The sequence below is a fragment of the Rhagoletis pomonella genome, unplaced genomic scaffold (genome assembly GCF_013731165.1).
Source record: "Rhagoletis pomonella isolate Grant_MI unplaced genomic scaffold, Rhpom_1.0 Rhpom_scaffold_00002, whole genome shotgun sequence".
In the NCBI taxonomy this organism is placed as follows: Eukaryota; Metazoa; Arthropoda; class Insecta; order Diptera; family Tephritidae; genus Rhagoletis; species Rhagoletis pomonella.
Genome location: NW_023458556.1, coordinates 9,238,085 through 9,254,825, shown reverse-complemented (window position 1 = coordinate 9,254,825; position 16,741 = coordinate 9,238,085). Strand labels below are relative to the sequence as shown.

The following is a 16,741-nucleotide window of genomic DNA, read 5'->3' as shown; positions in this document are numbered from 1 at the left end:
ACAAGAACAATTAACAGCATTTTTGGACTTAAATATTAGCTTATGTATGTATATGTGAAGTTGTAAATACATTACATTCACAGTCCCACAATTTTTCCGCCAATGATATCCAGTTGCGCGGTGATACCTTTCGAAATAGAGCGTGCAAGGTCTTTGGGTTTCTGTAAAAAAGAGCGAATTTTAAGAAACAATTTCAGGTATAGTTCAAAGAACAGTGCTGCCATCTAAATATGTAAATAAATTTAGTAGTTTAATTAGCAAATATAATAAAATGACCGTTTTTAAAATGGCGAACATAGATTTTGGCAAATAAGCGTTTTCGGATAAATTTGGGCTTCTGATTTGCAAAAAAAGTTCTTTGAGCCAGTACAGTCATGGGTTTAGCTGTGACATGAGAACATTTAACTGAGGCACTCATCAAGAAATCTCTGCTCTAAAGCTCTACTGGCTTTTATTCAACCAAAACACATTTCAAAATAATAACAGATAAGCACACCTGCTGGAAAAAAACGTTATTTTTGCGTTAGAGAAACTCAAAACCAAAATAGAATGAATGTTTGATAACACAGCATTTACAAGCACAACTTTTTTCGTTGCAACTGTGCATGGCTTTTGCAAAGTGGAGCGAAAGTGATAAAAGAAAGCTTTTGATAGCTTGCAAAGCTTCTGAAAATATTTTGCCATACCCATTAGTTATTGTAAAAAATCTTGTTTAATATAAAATCGTTTACATTTGCCGCCAGTACGATTTTTGTGAAGACCGCCTGCAGGAGGGCTTGGGTATTAGAGGGCATTAATAATAATAAAAGAATCGCGATTACACATATGTTAGTTTTTGGCCGAGCTTCTTCTTCGATTTGATGTTGTCACACAAAGGGGAGCGACCTACAGTTTTACGTCGACTCCGAACGGCGACTGTATGTTTTTTTATCAAAAGCTCTTTTTTAAGGCAGAAATACAATCGGCTGTACATGTTAGGCATTATCGAAAATATATACTTCTCGATTGCCCGATTGCTAGAAACATCAATGCTGAGTACAAGAAAGCATTAAGTAATAACAGTGTGCAACTGAAAATTCTACACACACACAAAATCAATATACTCCTTTTTCTCTTTGATTTAAGTACACATCTTCATATCGAAGGCATATTCATTATCAAACATTTAACATAAATAAGCACAAAAGCTTTACTTACTTGTATAAAAGCATTGAGAATATTTGAAAAAGCCTCATAGCCATTCACAATAGAGCGCGCTAAGCCATCGAACATATCACCGTTATTGCCGTACTTTTCATGCTCACTTATTGTGTCCACAATGGGTTCCAGCTGCAGAAATAAAAGTAATAAAAGATAAATAAAAAGGAAATTAAAAACAAATGCAATTCACATATTAATATATATGTATGTACGGAGGCACTAATGTTGAAGAAAAGTATTTTTACATGGTCTTTGACAAAAAGCTTTACAGGTAAGTGATTGTATGTATGCAGGTGTAGGTCGTGTTAGCATGTACTGTGTATGTATGTATGTACTTACATTGGCCAAATCGGCTACTTTCTTCTGAGTCTTGTCATATGTGCTATAAATCTTCGATGGTATGGCTTCCTTTTCCAAATTCACTGACTCGGCAGTTTTTTCTTGTGTTGGCAGCAAAGATATCTGCAAACGGCGAAGAGGTAAAGAGGCAAAAAACAAAACAAAAATTTTAATTCATAAATGACAGTTTAAATGCTTTGACTCTGCGCACCCTAAATCCGCCTGAGCTGCTGCTGCTGCTGCTGCTGCCGTCATCCTCTGCCTGCGAGTGCACAGTGTACTCAGCCAACTGGGTTTCATCGACACGAAAGTTTGGACTATTGTCAGCGGCTGGGTTCGCATCGTCAGCTACGATGGCTACGTTTTGGGCGGTGTCGCTTTCAGCCTCAAGCAGACCCTGGCTTTTGTCCACCACTGATTGCGCAAATGCTGCATCATTATTGCTGGTAATTGGATGCGCTTGTGCATGAAGCGTTAAAAGCAGCCAAAATGCCATGAGCTGTGACACAATAGGCACATTTAACATTTTAAGCTCTTTGAATTTTAGATTTTATTAAGTATTTAATTGAATTTAAATTTTAATCACTCTCCCTCCGACGACCGCAATGCAATGTTAAAAGCGCATGCGCACGCGCAACTTCAAGCTCAAAAATTCAACTGAACTGTTGAAGGCAAGCGTTTTATTGGTTTGGTTCGCGCCTTGAACATTACCACATAGCCGTCGATGGTGTATATGTATGTGCATCCCAATGTGTAAGTCATTTCGAAAAATTTAACGTTTGTTTAAGCCGCTTGTTGTTGTTGTTGTTAACGATATTTTTTGTAAACTTGGCTTCCAGACGCTCGTTAAAATACGATCGCATTACTGCGCTTACACGCACGCGACCACACACACAAACACACACACACACACACGCACACCCATGCGCTATATGCTCGCTGACCAACAACCTGCGTAGTTTCGCATCCGCAATAAGTGTCTGGTTGCAGAGCTTTGTAAAAAAATGAGGAAGGAAATGTGACAATCTGCAGGCAACTCTGACAAGTTTAGTAGATTTTTTAATTTCGACTTTAATTGTCTACAATTACTTAGATATTGTTCCAGTGGCCCACTGGTCTGTTGACTGGTCATTTGGATGTAGACTAGGCTAGTTTTGCCCAAATATTGTAATTCGTCTGGACCAGTTTTGGTACGAGGTGAGCCGCGCGCATGGTGCGTGTGTAAAAGTGCAGATATCTCATCGCAACAATCGGGTTTATTATCATTATCATGAGTTTCCTACTCCACTGCTTTCTGAGTTATGTATGAGTTTTGACAAACATGTGAACATATGTACATATGTACATATATGGTTACATGCGGAATTGACCCACCATTTATTGTGTTAACAACTCGCTTAAAAGTAACTCGGCAAAAGTATCTTCTTCAATTTCTCACGACAAAATACCTAAAAACATGTACATATACATTAGGGTGCTTCACAAAAAAAAAATAGCGCTTTTTCCACTGGAATTGTAAGATTTATTATATTTTAAGGCTTCCAAAATATTTCGGAAAATCATTAATGGTGTTTTCCTTTCACCTTCCTATATGGCAATATTTTAAAGAGTGAGCACGCAATATGCTGAGAAAAGAGTTCGAAAACTTGACAGCCCGGGCGCAGGGTGGAATAAATACAACATTCGAGAAAAGAAGACGCTATAAGACTCACGTGAGCTAGACCGGTTTGAAAGTACATCCAAAATCTCATTATATTGACTTCGTTGATAAAATTTTTAAGCAGTTTTATGCACGCCACGTAAGTTAAAAAAAAAATATTTTTAAAAAACTCACTCTATTTATAAAAAAACTCGATCTTGGGAAGTTTTTTAAATAGGTCCAGCTCTTGTAAATCTTAATATTTTTCCGAATTATTAATATATAATAAGTTTTATTTTTTTGACGGAATAACCGTATCAATGTTTTTTTGTTTTCATGGCGGGTATGCACCCTAAAGTACATGTGTACATACTTACCACTTCTTGCATTTTTACCTTTCTCACACAATTTCATTTGTTTGCTTTATCGTTTATTTTGTTTGTTTTTAACTTACAAACATACTTGAAGTTTGTTGTTGGGGCAGTATAAATTGTGTTGTGTAATCCGCTGGTTTTACTCGCCATTATTATGAGCTACAGAGTGGCACACACACACACACACACACACACACACACCTGTACATATACGGAGAGCATGAAGATCAATGTGATCATGATTATTGATTTCATATTGATCATAATAATCATGATGATCATTCAACGCTTCTCATGACAACGAGTATTTCTTTACTCTACAGCATTTGGTTAAATAAATATCGGTTAGTGGATTTTAAATTATTTACACTATTTAAAATGCTGCTAGTTATGCCATTGGCAGTTTTAAGGCCAAATTTCGATTTGAAAAATATGGTTCAACTAGAAAAAGCTTTGAAAATTTCGAGTTTTCTAGCTTGCCAAGAGAATCACCTAAGTGCATAGTTGTGTTTTCCAAAGTCTAGATCACCGGCATCCATTTCTTTAAGCCTTTCTTTTTTCTTTTCAGAAAAAAAACCCCTTAGGTATCAAATCAGGACTCTGCGGCGGATGAAAAATCAATTTGATGTTTTGAGTGATTAAAAAATAATTTGATGAAACACAAACAAACAAATGATTATGTACCCCCAATAAATAAACTCTTCTACGTTCTTTTATGCCATTATATGTAACCACATGACCCATGATTGTAAAGAAACAAACGGCCATTTGCCTCGAGTTGCTTCTTGCGCGAAGAAATTGTTTTTTTTTTTCTCACTGCTTAGAATTTTTTTCTGGCTCCTGCGCATATGAGCACATCTCACGAGTTGTTTTCTTTTTTTTTAGTGTCACTCCCTGCTCGCAACAGAAAAAAAACATTCTTCTTGCATTTATTTCAATCAATGGAGTTCCAGAAAGAAGTACAATAAAAAGTAAATTAGTTATATGAAAAATTTTAGCCTTAAAACGTTTATTTTGGCGAAAAAGTACCGAAATTACGAATTTTTTCATTGTTACTCGAAAAAAATCATAATTGTTTTTTAATAACTTTGGGAAGTTTTCAAATATAATGTTCATATAGAGGGAATCCCAAATACAACATTTCTGTGAAGTTTCAAGAGTAAACCACGAAGTTAAAAAAAATGGCAGCATGCAGAATATCAGTCACAGCTAGTTTGTAATTTTTGAAATTTAAAGTTTTTTTAGTTTTAATAATTTTTTGATAATTCAAAATGTTAAAATTAAGCAGTGAAAATGTTGTTGTTGCCAAAACGAATGAATCTAGTGTAATAAAACTAGTGTGTTACCAAAAAAAAAAAATTTTCATTGAGTAAAAGATGACTATGATTTGAGAAACTAAAACTCCATTTTTACATTTTTTATTGGCGGACTCTAAATTCATTTTAAAACTGTTATAGCAGTACATTAAGAAAGTAATGTGTATGTGCATAAGGAATATTGTGTGAAAATCTCCCCCGCCAATATTTAATTGCTTTCAAATAATATGACTTTTAATTTAAGGCGTGTGAGTAAACGTGTTAGATGACTACGTACGGTGCTACGGGGCGTATACGTTACATACGCAACTACAAGTATATGAGCATGAGTGGTTATTTTTGCTTTTTTAGTATATCTGTTTTAAGTTTTTATTTAAATACGATTTCGCGATGATTATTGTTCTTTAAACAAAACTGAAGGTTATGCATTTGGGGCGTTTCGCGTCAAGCGGACAGGGAAAAAAGGGTGATGCTTTAGAATTCCTTCATATTTTGGATAATTGTACCTGTGTGAAATATGAAATTGTGTGCATATTTTTTTCTTTATATGATGGTTATGGGCTTCCAAAGAATAGTAAAAACTAAAATTAGGTTTTTTCTAAAGTATCTTTTTTGTATTGAAAAAAAATTCGAACAATTTTTAAACTTCGCGATTTGCTGAGAAAATTTCTCGCTTTTTAAAATGCGAAATAAATTTAAAAAAAATTTTTTTTTGTTATACCACACCGGAAGTGAAAATAAAACAAAAATTTGCGAAATGTCGACCAATTATTTTTTTTAATTTTCTTTTTCAATATATAGCCTCAGGTGTAGTTAGTTCAAGAGTGTGCTCTGCATTGGTCTCCACTCAAATTCTACCTGCCCTGCCCTGGACACTCTGAAACCACATGCTTACATTGCCGAAGAACAGTCGCTTTATTTTAAAAATCTTAGGGAAAATTTAGACGAAGGAGAAGTCATCGTACAGTGTGATTTTGCAGAAAATTATAGTTTTGTTGTCCAAGATGCCAGCCAGGCTTCCAATGGAACAATGACCAGGAAAAACTCCTCACATCGAGTTTTTATTATAGAGATGGAATGGAAATAAAACACGGCAGCACTTGGAGGGAACCTCAAACATTTAACTCCACGTGCAAGCCTCAGATACCTAGAAGTAGATCAATCATTTCACCTGTAGGGTTTTACGACTGGGTATGTATGTACATATGTATGGAAAACGAAGGTAGCATATTGGAATATCAATGTTAATTACCATAATTGAATATCTTTGTGAAATTTAATAATATTTGATAACGTTTTCCAGTGGCTTAGCCAGGGGGGAGGGGGATTTGGGGGGATAGATACCCTCCTCCCTTCGTCATTGAACTACAATTATTTACTTTTGAATTAATAGCACAATACTATTTTATCCTTCTGATTTAAAATTTTTTTATTTCAGACGGATAACAAATTATCTTCTAATGAATATATGAGTAGTCCACTTGCAAACAGCGTTATGTGATTTTATAAAAGTAAGCCATAAATTAAAAAAAAACGTCTACGACAACAAGTAACATCCGAACTGTATCTTTTTTTTTGTTACCTGAAAATTTGGATAAATAAGAGCCTAATACCATTAAAAAAATAGAATTGCAGTATGGTAGATTTGCAAATTTTATATTTGAAAATTTAATATTGCAAGTTTTGAAACAGTAACTTTTACATAGCTAGCTTTTTTAGCTTTTCGCATTCTCTCCTCTAGGAAGATTGGTTTGCTTCTTTTTTGCGACCTCTTCCACTAGGCACCGAAACTACCACGTTTTCTTGCAGTTTTCTAAGTTCATACGAAGAGGAGACTTTTGAAAGTGTATAAATAAGTATTGTAGCGAAGAGTAGTTAACATTCCATGCTATTTTTTTCAGAATATGGAAAAATTTTTCGCTCTGCTGTTAGTGGACATGAAACCCACCAAAACTAAAAATCGAAAAAAATTTCCATAGCGCACTTTGCAAGTGGACTACTCAATTGTTGAATATGCTATCTTATTTGTCCCTTCTTTTTATACAATTAAGGAGCGGCTGAATGGTTTAACGATGTTAGCTTGAAATAATGATGTCCCGATTACAACACAAGAAGTAATTGAAACAAGTGAGAAAGTCTAAGTTCGGGCGGAGCCGAACATTAAATACCCGGCGAAAATATTAAATATATGTTTTTCACCTTTCCGAAAGCTACTTGGTAAGCCATGGTGTATTAATTTTAAGTAAATTAGCGTCGTTAAATTTTGAAATATTGAAGTTTCAAGCATTTCTGAAATTTACCATTATATAAAAAGCGGCCTCAATTTTAGTCCGATTTCAATAATTTTCAACGTTTTGCTTTTATGTGGCAAGCACAATAACCATTGTGACTTTGGTACAAATTGGTAGAACGGTTACCGAGATACATATATGTGATCATAAGTGGGCGGTGCCACGCCCATTTTCCAAAATTTTACTATAAATGTATTTCTTGATGAAGAATTTTTGCAAGCATCAATTTTGAATAAATTAGCTTCAATATTTACTGATTTATCGAAGATTTTGTATTTCTCTAAATTACCGTTATATGGGATGTGGGCGTGGTTATTGTCCGATTTTAAAAAGTTTCGGCGATTTTTTATGCTGTACCAAGGCCAACAGCTGTGCCAAGGTTGGAAGAAATTGGTGCAGCGGTTACCAAGATATACAATTGTAACCATAAGTGGGCGTGTTAACGCCCATTTTATAAAAATTTATAATATTCTTATTTCTCGTCTAAAAATTATTGTAAATATCAACTTTGAGTGAATAATCTTCAGTATTTACTAAAATAACGCAGTTTCCGTATTTCTGAAAACTACCGTTATATGGGAGGTGGGCGTGGTTATTGTCCGATTTTACCCATTTTCAATACCTACGCCCGAAAGAAGGGCACGTACCAAGTTTCGTTAAGATATCTCAATTTTTACTCGAGTTATCGTGTGCACAGACGGACGGACGGACAGACAGTCACCGCTTAATCGACTTCTCTTTTCATTCTGATCATTTATGTATACATTTGTCTATATCTATCTCGATTAGTTTTGCCTGTCACAAACAACCGTTATGTGAACAAAGTTATAATACCCTTGTGCACAAGCGCGCTCGGGTATAAAAATGTGTTGTGTTAAGCAACGAAGATTAAAACTCGTTTTATAACTAAGAAGATTTTGTAGACTTGTACATAAATAAATGTAAATAGATACGCGTTAATATATAAATATGCGGATATATTCAATGTGTAAAAACTGAAGTGTATACTAACGAAACGTCTACAAAACAAAACTGGACTACACACTAATTAATTAAAATGGTGTAGTAATTTAATTTTTTAAATTTAAATAAAGCATGAATTCCCCATGGAATAACCGAGTAGACAAAAAATATATAACGGTAAAAATGGCACATACATACATATATGAAAGAATGCCTCCAGGCGACGCCTCTAGCCATTGTGTATCACAACTTTAAGTTATCGATGCATTTTTTTTTTTAATCCCCCCCTTCGCCAAATCCTGGCTACGCCACTCACGTTTTCAGATTTAATAAATAATAAAATGCAGTCTTCATTATAACGGCAAAAATTTATCGAAAAAACCTTACGATTATTCTTGATTGAAAAAGTAGAAATAAAAAATATCGATTTTAAAATGAACGAAAAATATAAGTTTTTGCATTTAATGGTTATTTTCGATTTTTCAACCATTTCTAGAATATTTATATCGTCTTCGGTGTGTAGATGGGTCTTCTTCTCGGCATAAGTTCCATCTCGATTAGCTAAAAATCCTTACAGCTTTTATTTGCACATTTTTTTTTGCTCCCCCTCAATTCTAAGTGACGAAAATTCGGAATAAGATTAGAGATATGAAAATATTAGCCATCAAGGGGCATCCATATAAGGAGGTGGCAACCGCAGATAAGTTAAAATCTCGTGTATTTTGTTACTACTTGTTGGTACATGAGGATGTCAAAACGAAAGCAAATGGGAGATAATTTTCGCAATTTCATTTTGTTGACATCCTACAGCTGCGCCATTTCGTCTTGGATGACATTCTGCTGTACTAGTGTAGAGACGAAAATTTCTGTTATAGTAAGTAAGTAACTTAGTAACACCACCTTGTATAGATGCGCGTTTTTAGACATGATATGCCTTGGACATAATAAAAGATGCAATTTTTTCCAGCGCGAGCAGTGTTGCCAGAAAAGCCAAATTTTTCCTTCGCCTTGACTTGATTCAGTTTTTCACCCAAAACCCAACACAATTCTACAATTCTACAATTTATTTGGCTTGTATACATATGTATTTGGTTAAATAAAAATCATTGGAAATATTAGAGTACAACTCCACAACAAGCTTTTCAGGCATTCCGCGCTTTTAAGGCTTCCAACTATACAATTCAGCTATTGCTGAAAGCCTGAAAAGCGTAGAACCTGTACTCTGAGAACTCCACAATAACTTTTTCGACTACCGAATAACCGATTAAGTATCCAAATTTTTGAAATTTTAAATTTTCAAAATACCCTGTCCTAAAATATGTTTGAGACAAAATGTATTTGACACACCTTGTTTTGAGCGACGTAAACTTCTGCTTCTGTCACTTCTTATGAAGGCAAAATCAAAAAGAAAAACATATACAAAATACAAAAATTAACACAAAATGTTTCGCATACAAAAATTGCTACTCGAAGAATTTCGTGAAATCTACGAGCCTGTAATTGTAGAGAATCCATTTACGCAAGTGACCGAAGATGGGCAAGGTATCAGACAATATCACATTGGTAAGCAAGCTCAATAGCGACAAGTTCAAATCTGTATTAAAATGAACTTTTTTTTTTTTTTTGCTACTGATTGAATTTAACTAACACAATTAAAAGGCCTCACACCATCAAAAATCATCTTCGGCTGCGACGATTTCGATCTGACAGATATGGATAATTATGGCTATCATAGCATGGATCCCGAAATAGAAACCTTTCAACTGGTCAGCTTGTTGCCGCTGCAGTTTTTGTTAGTGAAATTTTTTCGCAAGCAGGGACGTTGTATTATGCGTCTATGCATCGTCGGCGATGAGGATAAGCCGATGTTTTTTGAATTTGGTGGTCACTTGTATAAAAATGTAAGTAACGTTGTTGGTGAAGTGGGTGGTAAGCGTGCGGAATATATTTAAATGTATATTACAAATGTAACCTTGTTTCATTTATAGTTGTTGTGGAATACGTGGCGTGAGCGTATTGCCACAATACGTTTGTCACAGCCTATGTTCTTCAACATATCTGGATGCAGCCCATTCTCGAGCACAGATGTGTTGGTGGAGGACGAGGAGGTGGAAGCGCTGGTGCATTCGGCGCCACATTCGGTGGCTAGTTACTGCATGAGCCTCGGACGCCAGTGAGGGTTGAGGAAATTGCTTTAAATATCAGATGAAAAAAAAACTTATGATATATGTATGTATGTACGTAATTATATATCTGTATGTATGTATGTATGCATGTATGTACATACCGGATTTTATTACCAAGTTATAAATGTGATAACAATTGCTTATGCGTACGATTTTTGTTATAGAAATATATATTTTTATATATTATACAAATAAGAAATATAGACATAAAATAATATAAAAATAATACATAGCATAATTGAGCAGATGTGTGTGTTGGCCTAACGCAAATATCTGTAAAATTTATTGCACAATATGAAGAAGAAGCTTTTCGTAGAAACAAAATCGTTACTGACGCGTGGAAGGGACAAAAAGCAATTTTTTGTTTCAATTAAAAAAAAAAAAAATAATTAAAAGAAATATCACATTTCGTAAAATGTATGAAACGAAAAGGTCAAAATATAAAGTTTAGCGCACTTTTCTTGAACTTTTTTGAAAGCACTGTGACCATATGTACTCGCACTTAAGTTACCACTTAAACATACAATATACCCTTAGATTTAGTTTTTAACTTTTTTTTTTTTGTTTATACAGACATTTTAACAATATGGCTAGATATCTTAACAAAATTGTGGTATGCATTTGTGTTTTTTTTGTATTAAATATTCTTCTCCACCGCAGCTGAATATTTTCCGTTGAAAGCTTAACTGCCACCAGGCTTTTCCCAAATTTTCAATTACCAAAAGTTATTGTCTTATCGGAGCTTTTCGCACCATTCGCACCACCACCACTATGCCGATTGCCATTCTTCAGAATGCCATTCGTGCCCCCATTGGCAGCGCAGTTGCTCATTCTTACTGCTGCTGGCGCCGCCGTTGTGGCTACCTCATTTATGCTCACGCTATGCAACTTCCTTGCCACATTCTCATAGTTCTCGTAGTTATTGCGTAGCGGACAGTGGCTTTGATGCTCCAACGGCTCGGCTGTTTTCTTTAATTTTGAACGCGTCAACGTATTCTGTAATTCCGCTTGCAGATTATCTGCACACACATCTGTCGTACCGTTGCTGCTACGCTTTGGCGTTCCAACAAAATCAAATTTACCCGGTTCTCGTCGCTGCTGCGGTTGTTCGTATTCACCGATGGTTATGGTCCCCGCTCGCAGTGTGCGTCTATTGCTGGAGTTGTTGTGGTGATTGTTGTGGTTGTTGCAGTTGTCATTGAGTACGTCGCGTCCATTTGTGACTACATTGGTGCTGGCATAGCCATACGACGGCCTTACGCTGCTACAAATAGTTGTAGTTGCTTTTGTACGTATTTCCACATTATCATAATCGGGCACTGGGGTGGCTGGCGGCTTGGGCGGTTCTTCTGTGGGCGGTTTGAGTGCTGGCGCACAATTGTAATGGTTGATTGGTTTTTGTTGCGCCTGTGGTTGTTGGGCGAATTTATTCGTGTTGTTGCCGTTGTTTGTGTACTGTGGTTGCGTTCGCGGTGGCGAACTGGCGAATTGTGGTGGCTGCAAGAGAACAAGTAAACTTATTATTTGTAATACGAATTTGGTTAGTAGTTAAAGTTTGTTGCGCAAATTAATAAAAGTAAAAAAAAAAAATGAAATTGCGCAAATAAAGGCGCGTACAACAGGGCGTATGAGTCATTTTCAAAGTTTTTGCTTCCGGTACTAACTACTTTAACCGCATATAGTACTTGGCATGTAAAGCAAATATCCTCCACTTAACTTCAAGAACACATTTCTATCGTGTTAAAACGATATATGCATATGTTTGCTCTTCGGTTGTCTAAATCATGCATAATAACAGCAAACAGACAAAGTTTGCCGGAAGACCTCATAAATGGAATTAATACTAATTCAATGGCGCATTCTTTTAACTAATTAAAAATAATAACACATGTAGTCGGGCTTACACACATGTCCCTCCAGATTGCCAGCTTTGACCTAGTGTAAATATTTGAGCTTGACTTGCAAAAAATCGAGTTGTTATTCCACTCCCAATGTCAATTGTGAATAACAATAACAGTATATGGGTTTTTGTCGTATGTAGGATTTTTACAAAAAAATAAATTTTTCAGTTCAAAACTTTCGCGTAAATCTTAATAGTTTTCCCAAATATATTGGCGGCAATCTTACATAAGATATAAAAAAAATGTATATTTCCGGTGGAAAACCGCAACTTTTTTTAGTGAGACACCCTAGTATAAATACATACATACATATGTATATTGTACACGTTGTTTAAAAGCGTATTAACTCCAAAAATTCGCCGTTTGTCAGAACCGCAGCTAACGAAATTTTGGTGCCGATTTTTCTGGAAGGTAAACAAACATTTTTTAGCGCATAATTTCAAATATTACAGATTTTGAATTAATAGATTTTTGTAGAACGTGTACGATAGATGAATCTACATATAAAGTTCGATATGCATCCCTATTTAATTTGAAATCCATTTCATGGCCCTTGGCTATGGCTCGGTTTCCCAGAGCTTCGCTATTTTAACTAGAGTTCCAATGTCAGTGTTAATTCAGATTATGCCGACGTAGGAATGACCTTTCCTAATTCCTAGTTAATCTTGTTGTCGGTCGTTGCTGGGTTTTCTAATGTCGAAGCTACGCAATAATGGGCAGAGCAGTGAGGTAAAACAAGCGTGGCTTATTACTGTGCCGAATTTCTGAGCGGTTTATAGTTAATATGCCATGGCCAAGGGAGGCATATTTAATAGGGGAGTTCACGGTTGTAAAGTTGCTTCATAGAATAAAAAGTTTGCTAGATTCGTATAGATATTTCATTCTTCTGACAAAACAACCTCTTTCAAAATTACAAAATTTTCAGGAAAGCGAAAAAATATATTAAATGCTTTCCACAACATAAGTTTTTTAAGATGAAGGAAAAATGTTTGTTAAAACTGGACACATATCAATAAACAAGAATTTTTTAATATTTTTCTTTATTTAAATATCATATTTGTGTAAATAAATAGAAAATATCGATGGCTGAGTGGAAGATCGACCTATCTCGGCAGCCAGTTCGAAAACGCTCTATCTCAAAAAACTTTTCAAGAACGCCTTATTTCAGAATTTAATTGAAAAACACCCTATCTCAAAATTCGGTTCAAAAACGCCCTATCTCACTTCAAAATGTATTGAAAATATGCTGATATAGGGCGTTTTTGAATCGGCAGCTGAGATAGGGCGTTTTTGAAACGAATTCTGAAATAAGGCGTTCTTGAAAAGTTTTTAGAGATAGAGCATTTTCGAACTGGTTGCCGAGATAGGTCGATCTTCCACTCAGCAATCGATATATAAATTAAACCTTTTGTCAAATGGTTTTTCAAACAAAAAATCATCTTGTACGATACAAGTTGTTCTGTAAAATAGTAAATGGTTTTTATGCCGTGAGTTTATTTGAGAAAGCAAGTTTCTTAAAATATGCATTTGGCAACAGAACTTCAATCGAAAGAGGTTGTTGCGTCAATTGTAAATTCCAACTTAATCGAAAGAAAATTCTTTGTCAAACGCATTGAAAATTCATGTACATACATACATGATAGAAATCTTGGTATCTTTCATATTACTTTGCCAACGGATTCTGAGCTAAGTTTAAAGTTTTTAGCTTATTTGGAAATTGGTTAAAAATTGATTGCAAGATTTGACCCAAAAAAAAACATACGTACATACATTCGAACATAGCAAGTTAAGTTAAAGTTTGTAAAATAAAAATAAAAAAATAAAAAAACTGGTATAAACACACTTACAAAATTATATTTGCAATCCATAACTAAATTTAGTCTCACTCACCGGTGGTGGTATTTGAAATTGTGTGCCATTTGTTGTTGTTGTTGTTCCATTATCATTGCGAAAAGCGCGACTTGCGCGATGATTTACATCATCCTCCATGATGGCTGTGTTGCGTAGCGCCTCTTGACGTTCCTATAAAATATGCGACACAAAAGTCAGGTGGTCAGCTCGGGCATATAAACGAAAATAAACGATTGTATGAATGCAAGTGAATAATTGTAAGAAGATACATAAATATTCATAAACACAGATCTTTTAATTGTCCAATCGGATGCTTTGTCTACAGCACAGCTTCTTTGTACAAATGTGTACTTGCGCTTGCACTAACAATAAGATGATTAGATACACATATATGTACATGTATATGTTAGAGTATGTAATATGTATGTATATGCACTAAGTTACAGGGGGGACGCTGTGTTGGGCCAGCGATTTGCTTACGTGCCTCATAGGTACTGAATGTGACCAGGCTGTGGCCGCCACGGGCGGGACGCATTGTCGCGTACAATGATTTTTCGTCATCTTGTTGTTGCATAACGGATGTTGTTGTGGCAATGATTGCGTTGGCAATAAGACACCGACTGACTAATTAACTGCTATTTACTATGAATTATATATATGTATGTATGTAGATACGCCAACTTTTCAACGATACTATTTTGAACGTTAGATGTTAGATTTGTTGAAGTCACTGTGGAGCGACTGATTGATTGCGGTGATTGTTATATGTATGTATGTATGTAGTGTCGACTAATTATGAGTTTGTCGATTTTCCTTTCGCCGAATTTCGAAAGCACAATAATAATTAAGGAACACAATTTTTCGCAATTTTTGAAACTTATGACGCTGGCAGATATCTTTGCATATATGTATTTTTTAATTGTTTACGTGCACAAAAAGAATGGAGCGATATGCGTGTTTACAAGCGTAGACTTGTTTTTATTAACTGTGCCAAACAACTGGCTGCATCGCTGACTAATTACGGCTAGCTTTGTTGTTCTGAAGCGACGAGAACATGCGCAATGTTAGTAACAATAACGAACAAAAAAAAAAACATTAAACAATATATGTACTATACGGCAAGTATATTTTTTTCCATTTGTTGACTCGGTTCTGTTAAGTTTTTCTTTTTTGACATCAGCGGGAAAATATTAAATAGTATACAGCTGCGCGCGCGATAAGATAACACAAAGTAAATTATGGCGATATTGCCTCACTAGCAAACAAATACGCGACGCGTCGCACCAATCGGAGTCATCTACTAAAATGTATTTGCAATATAGAAAACACCATAAAACTGAATTTGCTTTGGTTTCAGCCAAGTTATTTAATAATTGAAGTTTCGTTTCGACTGCGTCTGTTAGCTGTTGGCTGTTGCTGTTGCCTGCTGTCGCACCGCGCCGCTGATTCACACTGAAGGTGTGTTGTATTGCTGCCTACAATCGCGTTCGCCTACAACATTCCGCCAGCTGGCAATGCAGAATGATATCATTACTTTACTTAGTAGATGAGTGAGTACCCGAACGCTCAAAACGGCTAGTCTTCTTCCACACGAACAATTCAAGTTTAGGGAAAAAATTTAAAAAATCACATCGACAAAATATTAAAAAAAAACAAAAAAAAAACAACATACAAATAAATAAGCGAAATATTTATTTATAAATATTGCCGTGCAACCACAACAAACACCTGTCTTATACACACACACACACATATGTATGTACACTCCAGAAGCGCTTCTTTCAATCAAGCGCTCAACACTCGTCTTTGTAATTGCTTGTGTTTTCATACATACATACATATTTGCTTTGAGCTAACACAGAAATGATAAAACAGCAAATGGCAAAAAAAAATTTAATAAAATTAATAGCACGCTTCGCTTTGTTTTAGAATAGCACGGCAACTTGAGATATGTATGACTGACTCGCTTATGAAAACAATTATACGCGGTTCTATTGCTGTGTGGCTGTTTACCCTCAAGACAAAATAATGCAACTGATGCTTCGCGTGCAGCGTTCAATTTACAAACGTTGGATGGCAGACCCTATGCCACTAACACAATAGCTTATTTAAGCGCTCAGCTGTTTCGTATGCGACACAAGACACCTCTTCGCTCTTCTGAACGATATCCATATGTACGAGCAAATACTTAGCAGGGGAGCTAGTTTATTTTGAAGCACCTTCATTCCATTCGCTTGCGCTTTCCGCTTGACTTGTTCGTTGTGCTCAACTAGATATGTAGATTAGGGCGGTCCAAAAATGCATGTGAAAAATTAAAGTGGGAATTTTAATGCTTTAAGCCCCTAAGATTGATCTTTACCGAAAAATGTATGCCCTAGTTTTTTTTATATTTTGAAATCCTAAAATATTTAGAGGTGGCTTAAAGCGCTCAAGGTTTTCCATGTATTTAATGAGGAAAATGGCATACAATTCTTGAAAATCAATAAAAAATTTTCGATTAGAAAACTCTGTTTTTCTTCAGGAGACTTCCAATAATAATACCCAATAGTTAAATTTACCAATTTTTTAATACAAGCGATTTTTATTCATTTCCCGTATCTCGTATTACGATTATTCAATTGGTTCGTAAGATATGAGTGATTAAGTGAAACCACTATTTTTTTCTAAGCAGAATAACGGTA

The 16,741-nt window shown here is 35.3% G+C and overlaps 3 protein-coding genes across 3 annotated transcripts in view; 1 reads left to right on the top strand and 2 right to left on the bottom strand.

The window, feature by feature from the left end:
• Window positions 1–7: 7 nt before the first annotated feature.
• On the bottom strand, window positions 8–2,065 carry LOC118734435. Its single transcript, XM_036464156.1, has 4 exons — window positions 1,751–2,065; window positions 1,540–1,662; window positions 1,198–1,329; window positions 8–161 (listed from the first exon to the last, which is right to left on the bottom strand). The coding sequence occupies exons 1-4, from the start codon at window positions 2,063–2,065 to the stop codon at window positions 78–80; spliced, it is 654 nt and encodes a 217-aa protein (XP_036320049.1). The 3' UTR covers window positions 8–77.
• A 7,367-nt stretch (window positions 2,066–9,432) lies between these two features.
• Window positions 9,433–10,299, top strand: LOC118734548. The gene is made up of 3 exons (XM_036464263.1): window positions 9,433–9,685; window positions 9,782–10,023; window positions 10,111–10,299. The coding sequence occupies exons 1-3, from the start codon at window positions 9,565–9,567 to the stop codon at window positions 10,297–10,299; spliced, it is 552 nt and encodes a 183-aa protein (XP_036320156.1). The 5' UTR covers window positions 9,433–9,564.
• A 49-nt stretch (window positions 10,300–10,348) lies between these two features.
• LOC118733008 (putative mediator of RNA polymerase II transcription subunit 26) overlaps window positions 10,349–16,741 on the bottom strand; it is a gene marked incomplete in the record, with an annotated part of 166,166 nt that continues 159,773 nt past the window's right edge. The window contains 2 exon segments of the mRNA XM_036462157.1: window positions 10,349–11,805; window positions 14,100–14,231. Of these exon segments, the coding sequence (XP_036318050.1) occupies window positions 11,020–11,805; window positions 14,100–14,231 (918 nt within the window).

Coding starts and splice junctions, on each gene's coding strand:
- LOC118734435 (XM_036464156.1), bottom strand. CDS start 2,065: ATGTTAAATGTGCCTATTGTGTCACAGCTCATGGCATTTTGGCTGCTT. Junction 1,330..1,539: donor AAGTAGCCGATTTGGCCAAT/GTAAGTACATAC, acceptor TTATTTCTGCAG/CTGGAACCCATTGTGGACAC. Junction 162..1,197: donor TTCTCAATGCTTTTATACAA/GTAAGTAAAGCT, acceptor TCTTTTTTACAG/AAACCCAAAGACCTTGCACG.
- LOC118734548 (XM_036464263.1), top strand. CDS start 9,565: ATGTTTCGCATACAAAAATTGCTACTCGAAGAATTTCGTGAAATCTAC. Junction 9,686..9,781: donor TATCAGACAATATCACATTG/GTAAGCAAGCTC, acceptor CACAATTAAAAG/GCCTCACACCATCAAAAATC. Junction 10,024..10,110: donor GTGGTCACTTGTATAAAAAT/GTAAGTAACGTT, acceptor TTTCATTTATAG/TTGTTGTGGAATACGTGGCG.